The 17,041-nt window shown below is 43.5% G+C and overlaps 1 protein-coding gene across 2 annotated transcripts in view; it reads left to right on the forward strand.

Moving 5' to 3' along the window:
• Window positions 1–17,041, forward strand: part of ptc (protein patched) — a 96,035-nt gene that overhangs the window by 16,620 nt on the left and 62,374 nt on the right. Inside the window, exon 1 of one of the 2 annotated variants that reach the window (XM_019046958.2) lies at window positions 4,430–4,781. The exons of the other annotated variant lie outside the window; for it this stretch is intronic. Coding sequence (XP_018902503.1) covers window positions 4,698–4,781 — 84 coding nt within the window. The 5' untranslated portion in view covers window positions 4,430–4,697. Of the gene's footprint in view, window positions 1–4,429; window positions 4,782–17,041 lie in introns of those variants that run through there. 2 annotated transcript variants of the gene reach the window in all.

Genomic DNA, 17,041 nt, shown 5'->3' on the forward strand with positions numbered 1-17,041 from the left:
ACTGTCGTATCCACGCAGCCAATACCTCGATAGGATGGATATTAATTAACAAAACCCTAACGACGCCGTATAACTCAAGAATGATTGAGATGGACGCCGACCAGGCCGACTCGGGCCCGCTGGCGCGCTCTACCTTCCTACACAGTCGTTAAAGTCTCCATGGACACGGATTAAGGGGCTTGATAGTATAGATGTGGTATAGATCTCGCTCTAATGATACCACTTGTTCCCCTCGTTTTATCAGCGCTATTTCCATGCAACATTCTGTAGAAATGTAAGCACATTCTACCTGTGCGCACATGTCTAGTTTTTATGACAATAATCGAAAAATATTGGGCTGGAGGAAATTCCATTCTCAGTGTTACTGATTTGAACAGCGCAGCGGAAGATTGCGTAACGCACTTTTTCGTCATTTTTGACCCCCTTTCTCTCTTGTGACGCTTCGTAACGCAACCCCGGACCCCCCTCAATAACGACATACCTAACTCTAGACAGAGTCCCCCTTAAGATCCCAAAAATTTTGGGAAACTGTTAAATATGTAGCTGTCAGGGGCGTAGATAGGAAATTTCTCTGGGGGGCCATGGGACCACCTCTCGTGGTGAAGAGAGCGGGGGAAGGGTGAGGATAATGGAGGATCCCGTCTTTCTGGGGGGCAGCCCCCCCAGGACCCCCCCTAGCTACGCCTATGGTAGCTGTATAAAATTTGAAGTACTTTTATTGATAGTGTGGCAAATTTAATAACTTCTAAGAAATCAGGATAATGTACATTTTAGATTTTTTGCGTGGTATTTACCGAAATTCTGCCTCGTTTAAAAATAATGTACCTATCAAGAGTGGCGGTTGTCACTCCCAATCTAGTCACATAATCTCCTACTGAAGTGGCGGCATAAAAAGATGGTAGCAGACACTCTTTCAATTAGTTATACATAATCTGAAGTCCCCTGATCTGAAAATAATCAAAACTTCGAAAGGTATATTAAATGTTACTTTTTAACAAGCAGAATAATTCATTCACTCATACGTTCAAATACTTTGATCTATGCGTGGATTTTATTCATTTTTCTTGCCGATTATTTTATTTTTATCTTAAATACTGTTTTTATTTTCAAGTCAGCTAGATCGATTCAAACTGCACGAAATCAAGTCAAAATGAGATCGAGCTAAGAGAAAAGAGGTTGAATTTTTATTCCGCTAAGAGTCAACGTTCGAGATCAAGTTAAACGTCTATTTTGAGTCAACATATTTTTTCGACTTAAAAACTTTCATAGGATATAAAGTGTGATCAGAAGGATAAGTTCAAAATTGTTTCGAAGTCATCTTTTCCCATAGTGTGACTCGGTTCTTCCCCATTTAATCGAGTCCGGTATGTTTTGAGTTTACTTTTTCCTGGAAATTTTTTCAAATACATTTAATAGGACTAAGAGCCTTTGCGTTCGCACAATTTCATTACAAAAGGGAGAAGAAGACGGGCAGAGAAAAAAGTGTGGGCCGAAGGGCAGAACATAGTTCGGATTGTTCGGCATAATTATGCGCTCTATTTTATTGTTCGACTTTTATCTCCTCTTCTGCCTGCCCCATCCCTCGATCTTAGGTCGGCATGTCCTCTTGCCGCCTTGTCTTAGTCGTAATCGAACAACTGCGTTTCAATTGTACATTTCATCATGAGCCTAACGTCTCATAAGAGTGTGCCATCACCGCGGCTCAGACAGAATTGCGGATAAAATCCTTCTACCTAATGCTGTCCGATTGTTGAAAGCATAAATTTAATAAGATCCTCCTCCACCACACCGCACCCCGTTTGTGCGAGGACGTCCACCAATAAAATAAGCCGTATAACTGCTCCAATTAGAATGTGGGCTTTGTGCGGGGCCTTGAAAACTGGAATCGCCAATAAAATTGGCGCATGTCGTAGGAGATAGTCACGGGGCTACCTTCCTGGTAATCGCGCGAGGGTGAGGAGGTGCAATCTTGAGACTGTCTTCGATCGAAGAGGCGCCTCCGACAGGGCCGGATTAAGGGGGTGGCTACATGGGCCGCGGCCCATGGCGGCAAATCTATAGGGGGCGGCAAATTTTGCAATTTTTTTAAATGTAGGTATAAAAAAAATTCGGATTCAGAAAAAAAATTATAAACGAGAAAAGGCGACTAAATCTTTAATTTTCTGAGAGTATAGTAATTTCTACTTTTGTTGTCTTTCAGTGATATAAGAAGCAGCACCTTTAATTAGTCGAGTTAAGAGAGAACCAAACACGCAATTTGGCCTGGAACGGCGCGACTTACCTGAGAAATGATGACGAGGACTTGAGATGAAAAGGAGAAGCCCTCGGCGCGGCGATCGGCATGTAACACATATTAGCGCCTACAAGACTGCACGAATACTTCGCGCATTGCATCAAACACAGTGCGGTCATTGCGGTCAGCGTGAAACTGATAGCGCCTATAAGAATGCATGAATACTTCACGCATTGCGCCAAAAACAGCGCGGTCAGCGTGAAACGCATAGCGCCTACAAGACTGCGTGAATACTTCACGCATTGCGTCCAACACGGTGCGGTCTGCGAGGTGCGGCGGCGGAAGTTAAAATCATTAAACCAAATTTTGTGTTTGTTCTTTCATAATTTTTTCGTTCATTTCTTATGAATGGAAGGCCTTGTCCACACAGAGATAGGTTTACGAAATTTAACTTTCGCGCAAAGTTCCGTGAACTTTTGCTAGTAGTGTTGACAGGGCTTTCCCCAAAAATGTGTCCAACACCAGTAAACGCGTCTTATGCCCCCCTCCCCCGCTGGCACGTTCATTTGATGGTTTTCATTGGTGTTTCAAAACGAATGAGAAGGGGGCGGCAAAATACTAGCGGCCCATGGGCGGCAAGTAGGTAAATCCGGCCCTGGCCTCCGAAGCAAGGGGGCTAGGTACGTGTGGACAGAGACAAGGAGAGCTCCGTCATTACTATCTTGACAATGGTAGAAGCTTTTACTTTCGGAATCCAATTTTCAATTGTTAAATTAGCCAGGGAGCCAATTTACTTGGCCAACGCCCCCCCCCCCCCCCCCCCCCGAGGCATCCCAATGCGAGGGATTTAGCTGAGCAAGTGCTCTACGTGAAAAAAATGTGCGTTTTGAAATTTTAATTCCACCGTTTACGTGGTGAGGACGGCTCAAATTGCTCCTGAGACGACTCGATTTTTCAAAACTTTCCTGGTAAGGACCGCGGTCAACCCTTATTAGAAGCTGGCGGAGTCCCGCAGGTTCCCTCTTGATAAGGTGTCTTTTAGTGCCCCCAGACCCCCTTGATAAGGTGCCCATCTGCCCCCCCCCCCCAAAAAAAAAGTTCCTACTTCCGTCTATGCTCCCTTATTTTTCCCCGAAAACAGAATTAATTTCAGAGCGAATTGAATGAAATGGACGTATTTCTATCAAACGAAACTATGTGCATTGAGACATGAGTTCTGAGACCTATAAGAATATGTGCATAACAGGGCTCACGTCATAATGCATAGAGTTCTGTTTGATATAAATACGTCCAAATCTAGGGCGTTTTGCTTCGCACTCCAATGAAAAACTGAGAAATACGAGATGATTACATTTTTAACTTGCATTATACTTTTTGAGAGGGTTGGAAAGGTTATGTAACGCTGAGCCACATTCTTCCTCCTCCTCTCAATAGTGACGTCTGGGGGGAGATTTAGCTACCCTCCACCCTCAAGTGCGATTTGATAACAAGTCCGCTCCCTTTTGATCTGGAAACGCCCTAAGAACGGGAAAGACCATTGCTGTTCTTTTGGCGCAGAGTGAAAATCGGACGGATGACGGCTGAAGCAGGGAGGAGATGGAGGCGTGCAAATTAAATGCATAATTTAAGGAAACATGAACAAGAAACACCGACTGTCAAGACGCAAAGTGAAGTGCGCTTGAAATAAAAACCAGTAGCCGACGAACGCGACGTTCCTGCGCCAGGTTCCCCTCGAAGAAAAGGAGTGAGATAAAATATTCAAGCACGGAAAAGGAGTCTGAGGAAGAAAGGGACTCAGGTTCAGGGAGGAAGAGAGATAGCAGAAGAGTGAGCGGGATGGAATAGGAGGAGAGCGGCGGTTGCAGTAGAGGAGATGGGATTAGAGAGAGATAGCAAGCTTGAGACTCAAACCGAAAAATTAGTGAACCCATTGTTTGAGGCCATGCGAAAATTTCATTCAGTGGTCTATTACTTGCTTCACGCCCTTGTCTTTTCTGCATTTAGTGAGAAGTTTAATTTTAAAGTTTGAAAACTGCATGTATCGTATCCGCAACGTAAAATTAGAAAGTTCCATACGGGTGGGCTCGGAGATGTTTGCGTCTCGGGCTCACGGTGTGTGGTCTTCAACTTGAATGGCGGCCCGTGGAAGTGGAGGGGAGCCTCGCTGCTCAGCCAATCAGATCGCTGAGCAGAGAACAGTTACTGCTCGAATCGCCTACCAACAGGGTCTCTGTAAACAATTCGGTCAGTTTCCGTGCGAGTGTCGCGAACGCAATGTACACCGCGTCAGTTGAAGTGGCATTAGTTTTATTATTTTCCTGTGTTAATTCACGAAACCGTGCTAAAACTCCGAAGAAGTTTCCTAGTTCGTGTTATTCTAAATAATGCTCGTTCTGGTGTTTGGTTTCTTTCTTTGTGTTATCTAAATGTGGATGTGTTTAAACCCTAGTGATGAAGTGGCGATATGGTACTTGATCGCCATTTATCGGACCTTTATATTAGACCATCGTGGCTGAATGCTGCCTTAGCGCTAAATCAGATTGAAAAGGTATTTAACGCACATCTCATAATTAATAGTCTCATTTATGTACATATGAATCTTGGTTGTGTGTCTGCACACGTTGAAGCTACATCATGCCGTTGTCCGTCTTTGACGGAGCATATTCTAGTCCCTACAACAGTGTTAGCCTTCAAGGTTTGTTATTCGTGAAGTTAGGGGCAAGATTGAGCTATTTCATGCGATTTTTGTCCGCTTCCTATGATGCATTAGCTTCAAAATCATCAAAACTGTAGTTTCTGATCACGGACCACCCAGGAGGTTCGAAAGATGGGGCTTGTAGAGGCGAGCACGTGGTTCGTATTTTCGCCATCAGATGGTGCTGCGTGTACCGTCTTGGTTTCCATCTAGAGTCACACATGCCCACAGCCCACATTGTTTTTCATTTATTTATGAACGAAATTAAGTAATTGCTCATCTCCAATCCCTTATCTTTGCTTTTTTATTACGTTTCTGTAGGATATCAAATATTTCCCATACTTATTTGAAGTATTAAAAGGTGGCCCCTCAGCAATCCACAATTGTTGAGGTTATCTCTGTGTTGTTCGGTGATAGAGAAGCAGACCACAATCATACCCACTGATTCCACCTACTGAGATGCCGCACCTTTAAAAATAAATATTGCTGTAATTCGTATCATCTAAACTGACCCCCCTACCAAATGAGTGCAAGATGGCGCTAGAAGTGCATGCAAAGGAAACGTGATATTAAGTGTAGCATACAGCTATCATTCCCAACCCTTGATGTCTTGTTGGGCTTTTCATTGATGACCATCGCTCAAAGCAGGCTCGCCATCTATGATCATTTTGCCTCTCTTGCGCCGTCCGATTCGTTTCTCAGAATGTTTTTGGTTTGCTAGCAATACATCTTTACCTTAGCGTACTCTGAAACAACGCACCTCTAATAAATGGTAATGGCAGCAATGTTCGAAGCGAATGTTTTAGCTGCCATTGAATAAGCCCGCAGCTCTCGATGCTTACTCTTTACATGCATCGGAAGATATGTGAAATTTTGTCTAGTTGAGGGGATTGTTTACGTGTGTCTTACTTAGTTTCACTAACCTCATTAAGGAATAGTTATTTTGGCCAAGCAGCTGCCTTTTTCTGCATGCTTTTGCCGATTGCTGAAACGGTTTTATTGCTTCTTGTTAAGATGTGTAGAGCAGATCCCTTCACTTTCATTGAAATTGTGTTCTCCCTTTACTAAAACCTTGTTATTTCGAAGATAAGTAGCTCTAATTATCACTTAACTACTTAATAAGTGCTTCTAGTAGAAGCCCAATTTAAATCTCAAGGAAATGGAACTTTGCTTCGGCTTTGCATGCAGATTTTCGAATTGGAATCAAACATTTTGTCCCGGCAAATAAATCGATCAACTCCTTCCCATTTAGTAACTGTTCCTGTTTCTACTCAAAACTTCCTTATCAGATGTTAAACTTGTCTAGCTCCTTTTGCTCTCATATTTTCATCCTAATTGATCACAGAACATACCATCTATGTATTCACTGAAGGTACTTTTATGCTAACAGGGCGGCAGTTTTCCTTTCACTTCTTCTCAAAGACTTTTTTAATCAGCAGACAGGGATAGGCATCAAGGATGATTTCAGACTGGTCTATCTCTTCTCTAATGAAACATTTAGAAGGAGCCAGTCTTTATATCGATGAACAGTTATTCCTGCCTAGTGTTGCGGTTCCAGTCTGCCTCTGTTAAAAGGTTCCAATCGTTCGGTCCCTCAATTGGACTGCATTTTGCAATTTGGACCTATAAATTCTGGCTCATCTGAAAAAACCCTGATGTGCATAGGGAAACTAATGGCACATACATTGTTTTTAAACCGGGCCGGAATTTATAGTTCCTAATTGTAAAATGTAGTCCAATTATGGTTGGAAACTCCTCCTCCCTGATGCTGTAACAAGTAATTAGCAGTGATTGTCCGAGAACAGATCCTTTCCCGTTTGTTTTTCACTTGGGATTATACATTTTATCAGAAAGTTAAAGAAATCTTAAATGTTGGAATTTTATTAGAATATCTCTTAGCAATTCAGGAAGAATTCATTGTGAGTTTCAATGCGTCATGTTGCTGATTTGTTCTCCATCTCAGAAACTGAAAAACAATCTTGATGTTTTGCAACTTAAAATGCTGATAGTCAAAATACGGTAACACTGTCTGTACAATCTTCAGAGATTTATTAAAATCTAAATTAAAATTCTACGCGGACTATTATGTCTTTAGTCCGGTGTTATTTAGGACTCTTCTAAAATTTGGTTTCTAGTCTTTTTTTTCAATAGTATAATGTTTTTGAGGGATCTAAACTAGAAAATGATTCTTGTCTTATGGGTTTGGATCGCGTCTTAGCCTCGACTACACACTCACAGCATTTGGTGAAATACCAGGCACATTATAAATAGTTTGGGCGCTTTACCACCAGTTACCCTGGTTTTAACGATTTCGGATTGATCACGTGGAACTATCCATCGTGGAACCGGTTCGCATTTAGTGAGCCATCATTTAGATTGTCTTAAATCCGTCCGCGATGCTGCCAGTCACAAAATCTCCCTTGTAATTTTTAAGTAAAAGTCTAATCGTTCCTTTGTACTTTATTTTCGAGATGTTTCGTGTGTAAATGTCGCAAAGTTTCCATCCCCAGTTTGTACTTTTACTCTGAAATCTAATTGATACGCACTTCTAACCGATTACACGGAAAATTAGCGAAAGTGTGGTCGCAATCGCACACTGTCGTACCCTGTACAAATAATAGAATTTTCTAACTCAGTTGGCAACCTTGAAATGGCAGAGGTGCAAAGTGCACTCGACCCTGCGATCGTGACCAAATTTTTGAAGTGTCCTATAAAAATTGTGGAGGCTGAGAGAAAAGTTTCCTAAAAATTGTGGAGGCTGAGAGAAGAAAACGTTTTTTGTCCGTTTGAAGGTTTTTATATGTCCACTTCTGTGAAATGGTGCGACTTTGGCACACATCCCATCCTATAATGATCTAAAAATTTAACAACATTTTGATCAGTGCGTTGTTTTGACCTTTTTACGAATACCCAGCGCGTTGCAGAAAATTGTGGAGGCGTGGAGCAATTTGCTCCTCTAGAATAAAGTTACGCTCCTTTGACTGCCAAATGACGTACCCATGTGACGAAAGTTATCTTATCTTGATACGTCAAGTATTGTCATCCCAATTTTAACAGAGAAAAAGTGAATAATTAAGTAAAGAAAATCGCAATTTCCCCGTTCCTATCAAAGTATCAATAAACGGAAATTTTCGTAAGTTATTCGCGAGTCACTTAGGCAAGTTCATTAAAAATTACATCTAAATCACGAGAAAATACATGTATAGCTTAAATCGGAAGTTTGGTTACTATCAAATCTTTTTGTAACCCATAGGTCTCTTAAAATGTGCCTCCAGCCAGTGGATGCATTAATTTTAGCGATGGATTCCAATATTTTTCTCCGAGGAGTCCCGCAAAATGTGAAATGGTCAAAGGAATAGGAGTGCTTTTCGCAGTGAGTGCTTTTTCTCGGAATCCTGCTAAGGCTGTTCAATTTCGGTCATTGTGCGTATCGAACAAACCGATTGAACCGAATCAATCACTCTCGATTATCATTTGTTTTTATAAAAAGGTATGTGGAAGCACGGAAGATTTTAAGAGAAATAGTTCCGCAGATTTAAATTGAATTGACTCAACTCTTATCGTGCCTAATTTCTCCTCTTGATCAATTTTTTTCGCCGAAAAATTCCGGTTTTTTTTAGGTATATTTATTCCCCATATACTAAGGAAAATTCAGAGGAAGTTTCCAGACGTTGCATTGTTAATTTCTGTATTTAAAGAAGAAAAAATCAAACGTGCGAGGAAGTTAGGCAACGGGGAATGCAGTTAGGCTGATTCTCCTGAAATCCATCAAATTCCGGTAGCAATTTCAAATCTTTCTCGTTCTCCTGAAAACGATGCCTTCACGCACATTCTCAGCCAGTATCGAAAAGCCCATTTATGGTTTAGAAATCTCCAACCTAATTTGGAAAAACTCGTCTAGGAAAGTGCTAATCTCGACATCCATCAGTTATCACACGGTCAATTTTACGCTTCACAAGTTGCTCACCAATCATCATCACGCGAAAAGTAACGTTGACCTCCCAACTCAACTTTTATCCCTCCCGATTACATCGCTTAGATTGTCGGTGCCGGGTGGCTAGAATATTTTTTTTTCTCCGTGGTGAGACCTCTGTAATTTTGAGCACACTCTGGGATGACCTTTGAACAGGTCATGCCGGGCACTCGGGAGGGAGGAGGGCGGTGAAATTTTGGATGACCAGGGCGCGGATCCCGGAGGAAGGTTGAAATTCTTGAGTCTGCGCCGCGGCTTGGCAGTTGGCTCGACTCATAGCTGGCTGGAAGATGAAGCCGGGAAAAGTATTGTCGATACGAGAAGGGCCGAGGCGAGGCCGGTCATGGGCCCGGGAGGGCAAGCAGGGCCCAGCACAGGGGAGGGGGGCTGGGTGTAGTGCCGTGTGTTCTTTTATTTCGTTTTAGAAAAGACCCGGTGGGTGGTCTCCGGTGCCGCCACCAGGTAGGTATGATATGCCGGACTTGTGTTGGTTCCAGCGAGCCGGCTGGAGGGGGAACCTGCGCTGGCAGCTGATACACACTCCTTATTGTGAGCAAGGTCGACCCCCCTCCCCCCTGTTCGTCCCCCCCGCCCCGCCGCACATTGGTTCCAGAGATTGATCTTACTGGCAATCAATACGAAAATTGGTGAATGGTGCATCAGGTGGGCACATCTTACCGCGGAGGTGAATCCAACGCCCAACCAAATATGTTGGAGATAAGATTACTGATGAAGAAAGTCAAAACTGCCTATTTCCTAAACTCAACAATTTTTGCTCGTTGAAGTTCTAAATTTTACTGGATGGATGCATCTCAAATCGCTCATTTCCGGTCTCTTTCTAGGTCTGATACTGACGACTTAAAATACCAATTTTGGTAACAAATGCTAAATTTGCGGCCCAAATACCCAAATGCCCTATTCTTCGGCGTAATCGGCCTTTAGAATCATTATTAGGCCAGTATTCTACTCGAAAAGATGTAAAAAACGGCCTTCCAATGCGAAAAAAAATGTTGAATTGAGAAAATTCATCCAGGATAGACCCAACAAAGCCCTTCTTTTCTACCCCTCTTTTTACTTTATTTTTGAGATTCGTTTTCATAGACCATCAGATCTCCGTTTTATGAGAGACGCAGTTGCACTTTGCTACACTTGATAGTGCTCACCAGATTCAGAGTTTCCACTCCTCTTTTGTGCTGAAAGTGAACGATCAGAGCCGAAGAGAGATTCCTCGCCGGCTTCTCGGGGACGGATAGAAATCTTTACCTTCGAGACTCAGTCACCCAACTTTGAAATAACCCTCTCGTAGGCTGTTCGATGCTATTCATTTGGTGTTCGGTAAACATGGTGGATGAACTGCCTCTTCGGAGCTCAACAGGTGATAGGAGGGCAGATGACCGTTGGCTGTTCGATGCCATTCATTTGGTTCGGTAAACTTGGTGGATGCACTGCATCCTCGGAGCTCAACAGGTGATAAGAGGGTAGATGACCGGTGCTGTGCAAGAAGAGCTTTTGAATCCAGTCCCCATTCGTCTATCGTTCATTATCAGTCACGCATTATTAGATCGCTACTTTAGTGGTTCAGCATTGCAGTGGCGCGATGGGCACCGGCACTTCCGCCGTTCCTGTTGTGGAGGGGAGCCCTCAACCACCGGGTTCTTTCTACCTTCTCCACTTTATTCTCAAGTTAATTACGAGAGCTGACTTCTAACTTCGGGCCCGCTCTGATTTTTTCTTGTTCGGTGGGTTTTTAGACTATTTCTAACTTCTCGTCTACCGGAGAGCTACAACCTCCTGCATCAGTGGTATCAAGCATTTCCGTTTTATCCGTCACTTTTTGGTTTTCGGGCCTTGGGACCCCCTCAAGAGGGGGCAGCGAAACTCCTTTACGCGTCTGCTTTTAACCGAAGTCTGGAAATAGTTTCGAGTCCCGCACGATAGCATGAAGATGAAGACCCATGATTTAAGGACCGGCTTCTTCCTAACCTAACTTCTGTTCCTGGTGTGGCACGAAACCCACCGTTGTTGGAAAAAAGGATCGGCCAACCTTAAGTTGGCTCAGGACATTGCATTCACCTGTAGAGCATCCACCCTGCCGTTAGGGTAGATGAGGTCGGATGCATCGCAGGTGGATGCAACGTCACGCACACTTCGAGTCTAGCCAGGACGAGCCTGGACCTGGATGCTGTAACGGACGCCAGGCGGACGGGGTTGGAGGACCCTATGTGCGGCGCGGTGCGGCTCCCCCTTCCCCCGGGATGTCGTTAGAGGAGGATAAAGATGTAGCCGACCGGAATGGGATGGGATGGTGGAGAGGTAAAAGCTAATGTCTTCATTGCTGGAGCTCTCGGTGGATTGTCGGCGCTGCGCTGCGGCTGCGGCGGGGCCCGCCCCTCCCACCCCCCTTTCCCCGGTGCGGCCCGGGCTCCGGCTCTCGGTTGCTCGAGCACTGACTCATCTAATGTCTTATTTTTTGCCTCGCCTCGGTCGGCCCCGCAGCGCAGCGCGCAGGTAGATAGAAATGTCCAGTTTATACTCGGAAAGCAGTGCCCGGTACCCACTTCCCGATTCTCGGGCGTTGCCGAATTTCCGGGCATCTCCCCGTGCCCCCCGTCCGGCAACGGTGCTGCTCCCTCGACCGCCGCGCCGCGCTGTGGTTTCTTCCCTCCCCCGCGCCCCGTGGTGGGTCGGCATCCCTGCGCGCTCCGTCCTTATCCAAAGCTCACTCGCGTGTCGTGTGTAGGTCACTTTTACAGAATCCAGTCACCTCACCGACGGGCCCTCCTCAACGGTTCGCGGGTGGCGATCCTGGTTGCGTCGTCGCAATCCCGGCTTGGTTCTTCCATTCACCGGCAGAAGGCCGTATTCCTGAGATCATTTCCCGCGAGTGAATTCGGTTCAATTTTAAGCCGAACATCAGTAAACTGCCTACTGTAAAATAATAAACACTCGCCGGAGGCTAAGAGGCAAGCTCTGCGATTTGATGACTCTCGCCCAACACTGAAAAAAAAAACACATTGGATCTAGAGTCCAGACTCTTAAAAACATTGACAAGAAATAGTACGCTTGATTCAATCAGAAAGCTTAAATCAAAAGGAAATCCGCCCAAATTAAGAGGCTTGGTTCTTGATTTAAGCTTAAATCTGATTGAATCAAGAGTATTTTTTCTTGTCGATGTTTTTAAGAGTCTGGACTCTAGATCCAATGTGTTTTTTTTCCCGGTGAATATTTACATCCATTAAATTTCGAAAGTGGTAGGTAGTCATTGCTGCCAAAACGGGAACTAACTTTTGCAGGCACATCGCCGCCCGGGGGAAATTCTGTTGTGTGTTAACGGAGGTTGGCAGTATGTTAAGAACTCAACCGAATGCACTCGCAGAAATTCTTCTGAAGTCTTTCCTGAAGGTGATTCTAAGGGCCGCTTCTATTACCTCTGGTTAAATCGCTGGTTATACATTTGACAAGAGGATAAACGCGAATGAAGCGTTTTATCACCTCTTGCCACCACAAACTCCTGGTTAAATTTAGCTCGATAGAAGGAAAGATTGGCATCTGGCGGAGATAGTTCGCTACTGATTTTTGCATGGAGTAAATTGAAGTTTTGGAGGTAATGCGCCCATAGTTGGGGGCATTTTATCACTATGTTTTTCAAAACAATGGTACAATTTTGACCAGAGGATAAATGTGACTGACAAGAGGTGATAAAACGGGGTTTCGTTTGACAAGAAGATAAGCGCTTATCCTCTGGTCACGTAGCAAGCAGATTTGACCAAATGTTATAGAACCGGCCCTTAGTGATTCATAAGATCAGATTCAACAAGTTTTACTCGTGGTGTTTGCTGTACTAAGTTGCTTAAATTATATACTTACGATGAGCTTGTAACGGTAGATACTCGTCAGTATGTCTCTGTTCTTTTCTATTCTACTCTATTCAGTGGCGATAGTTGGCAACACTGATTTTGCTCCATTTGAATCCATTAAAAATATCGATCCTAGGTGAGGCAGACTGCCTCATCCAGAATCGATCGTTTCACATAGGTTTGAACCGAGGAAAAGGAGTGTTGCCAACTTTGAAGAATCGCCACTGATTCTTTTCTATTTCAAGTTTTAGCGCTGAAACGTTGCCCTCGGTAACGTTGCGTCAGTCGTTGGAATGGAATCCGTGCCACCCAAGAAGCAAAATGGGCCTTCTCTCCGCGATCGTCGCTTCTCCTGAGTACAGATCGGTCGGGTGAACTGCCGCGCCAAGGAAGAACGCCGTATGACCCTCTGGACGTTGCCACATTTCGTTTCATAAAATGCGACTATTTTAGAGAGCTCGCCAATAATTTTCCTCCATTTTTCGCAGAATTTAATCCGCAATTTGAGCTGAAGTTTCTAGAAATTCAAAAGGCAAGATGCTCCTAACTTCTCGAAAGTTAATATTTTATCGAGTGAAATTTGACAACACTCGATGGCTAATACGGCGTTCTTCCTTAACACTGTAGTGATGGATCGTGGATCGTCTGCGCTATTCGAGCAGCTCGATAAAACGATCCCGCAGTCCGAGTGTCGTCGTCCGTAATCAGATCCTCGAGGTCCTCGGTTTGAATCTCACGCGGAGAGTAGACGAGACTGACGTGTTGACTATCTAGTATCCTTCCTTTTCCCCTATTACCAGTTCTTAACCATCTGAAAATTTTAAGAGAAAATATTCATATTTATTCTAAAGAATTAACATTTTATCGGAGGAAATTTGGCAACTCGAATACGGCATTTTTCCGTAGAACAGCAGGATAGGAATTTCCATTCTCCAACTCAATGTCAATGTATCAAAATTAATTAAATTAATTCGGTTTATGATGGAGAAATTTCAATTCCAAATTTTGCTATTTCTGCGGAGTATCAAAGGAAACTGCAATTTTTTCAGGCAGAAATGCTCGACGAACACCTGGTGAAATTGTTGTGAATTAGCTAGGGAAAATTTTGATACGCTGAAATTTAGGTTCTTTATTTGCTCTGATAAACAACTAGCTATCGAGCAGCTTTTAAAATAATGCTCGCGTTTTGGTAATGCGTAATTTTGTATGTGTTCACGAAACCGCCGGAAAAATCGCGTATTTGCCGCGATATTTTGACGAATTTTTCAGAACGATTAATATTCAACGTGGAGGGTTGTTGTTTGGATGAATCTCATATTTTTGGTTAATGCACAAGTATCTAGCACCCAAACACGATTCTGTGACCAGCACAACTGACCAGTTTCTTTATCCTCAAAATCTCGTATTTAATCAACTCATCGATCAGTATTCCAATGAAGCGGCAATTAGTTCGGGTTACAAATACTCATCCAGAACTCGGACGGCAGGTAGCGCGTTTTCGCTCAAGATCCGAGAACTTGTCCCGCGGCGGTTGGATTTCCCCTCCGAAACTCATTAGCAAAGCCGCTGCTTCGGGTTCGAAGTATTCGAACTTACAGAAAAAGACGCTGGTATTCAATCCCCTCATATGAGCGGATACCAAATGGCCCGGCTTTTGAATCAGATCTCGGATCGTATTTAAAACCGTGGCCGCCGCTTATTAACTCAAGTCGACGCCTGTATGATACTTCCACCACGACATGCGCTCTTTCAGTGCGTGGACCTCCCCTCCCCGGCCCCGCCGTCTTGTTGCCCTGCACCCTTCCGCCGATTCTGCGTTGCACGGCACCCTTGCAGCTTGCACCTTTCTCTTTCGCTCTGGCTGACCAGGTATCACACCCGCGCCGCGCGGGGGAGCAGCAATTTTTGGGGGGAGCAGTGAATATAATAAATACTTGGCAAAACTTCCAAACCACATGTATCGGTTTGCGACGCCGCAGACTTTCCGTCATACTTTATTATTTATTTGGAAAACTACTTGGCAATACTTAAAAACTGTCGTGATTTTTCTTCCCTGTGAGAGGAAATTTGTGTGAAAATTTGAAAAAATTGTCGACTTCTTCTCCTTTGAAAAAATCAAATAGGAGCGGCGATTTTTAAACTCTGAAAACGAGATGCGTGGTTTGGGAGTTTCACCATCGATACGTTATTCTCTAAATAGAGAACTACCCAACATCGATCGATTCTTAAATATTTCAGTGATCTTTCTTCTTTGTGCGAGGCGAATTCTTAGACTAATTCAAGGAATAATGTTGTCATTCTTCTGAATAATTATTCTCCTTCAAAAAATGAAACAGGAGCGAAGATTTTTGAAACCGCCAATGGGATGGATACGTGATTTGGAAGTTTCACCGCCTATATTAGCCATGTTTCTTGGCGCTTCCAACAGTTCCTTAATCCTCGGCTCATTAGAGCCTTAATCTTAAAAAAAAATCATTTCTCATTCTTTCCAAAAAGTCATTGCACAGTGTCAAACTTATGAAAAGAAATTTTCAAAAAAATAAAAAAAAATGAAAAAAAATAATCATCGAGTGACGCATGTGAGAATGAATATATTCTTTTTTCCCTACTACTTCAAATGGATTACATTTTGCAATAACGAGCCACTATCTCTGGCTCTCCCACAAAAGCACATATCTGCATAGGGAAACCAATGGCATGAATGCTGTTTCTAAAATGGACCAGAAATAGTGGTTCCTTTTTGAAAAAGGTAATCCAATCTGCGCTTTAGTCCCGTCCCTCATCCGTCCCTACCGAACACAGTTAGTCCCATGCAACCAACAAATTTTTGAGACCAACAAATTCGGGATGCCCTGGCCGGGAATCGAACCCGGAACCTCCCGATCATAGAGAGGTAGCGCCACAACCACTTCACTATAGGAGGCCGACTCGTGATTGTCGTAATTGTTTTTCATGTCATCTAATTTGGGAGAATTTCTTTGTGTGTAAAATCCCTAAACGATTACAAGTTATAACATTAACAAGTACCTGAAGTGTGCGGAATGCAGCCTTTTGAACTAATAAACTGGAGAAACATCGGTTACTTTCCTAAATTTTGTCTCATTTTTTCCCCTCTTTTTTTAAAAAAATTCGGAAGAGGGAACATTTCCGGTATAATTATTACTCACGGGCAAAGTCAGTAATACACACTACGAGGAGGAACCCAAAACAACCGGAATTTTGCTGTAACTTGAGAACGATGGAAAATTTTCGGGTTCCACCGCAAGGAGGTGTAACTAGGAGCTAGGAAGAGTCCCTGGGCCAAATTTAAACGTCGTAGCATAATTTCTTTTATTTTGACGAGACTTGCAAGGGGAGGCTACCGATTGTCCACCTCAGATCGGGTTCAAATTTGGCAGAGAGGTAGAATAGGTTAATATAAGAAACCGTATTTTTTTTTAGGTGCCAATGCCCAGCCGTTTTTGAGTTATGAATTTTTGAAGTTGCCGTTTTTTCGTGTCAGCGACGCGCTCAAGTCGAGCCTACTGTGCGCGCATCTTTTAATGCGATCCGAGTGTCCCGACGGTCAAGTGAGTCAGTTGCCGAAGCGGTAGCGCGCTCGCCTACGGTGCTGCAGGTTCAGGGTTCGATACTACCGCCGTGCAATATATTCTTGCAATTGATTATTTTGTTTTTTAATCGCTTCATCACAGCAAATTGTAAGTCACCTTGTAGACGTTGTGGTGCTGATTATATTTTTTTCCTTTTTTGTTACACACTCATTAAAAAAATAAAAAATACATAAAATTTAATTAGAATCATAACGTCTACAAAGTGACTTACAATTTGTTGTGATGAAGCGATTAAAAAACAAAATAATCAATTGCAAAATTGTTATTGACGGAGGTAGCATCGAACCCCGAACCTGCAGCACCGTACGCGAGCGCGCTACCGTTTGGGCAACTGTCTCACCTGAACGTCTGGACACTCGGATCGCATTAAAAGATGCCCGCACAGTAGGCTCGACTTGAGCGCGTCGCTGACACGAAAAAACGGCAACTTCAAAAATTCATAACTCAAAAACGGCTGGGCATTGGCACCTAAAAAAAAACACGGTTTCTTATATTAACCTATTCTACCTCTCTGCCAAATTTGAACCCGATCTGAGGTGGACAATCGGTAGCCTCCCCTTGTTGGTTCAAGGGATTGTCTGGCGAGTTGGTCGTTCTTGAAGATGGGTCAATTTCAGTAACATCACCTAGCGCTCAAGTTTTTCTCTCTTACTCGATGAAAACACGACTTTC

The sequence above is a fragment of the Bemisia tabaci genome, chromosome 1, assembly GCF_918797505.1.
Source record: "Bemisia tabaci chromosome 1, PGI_BMITA_v3".
NCBI lineage: Eukaryota > Metazoa > Arthropoda > Insecta > Hemiptera > Aleyrodidae > Bemisia > Bemisia tabaci.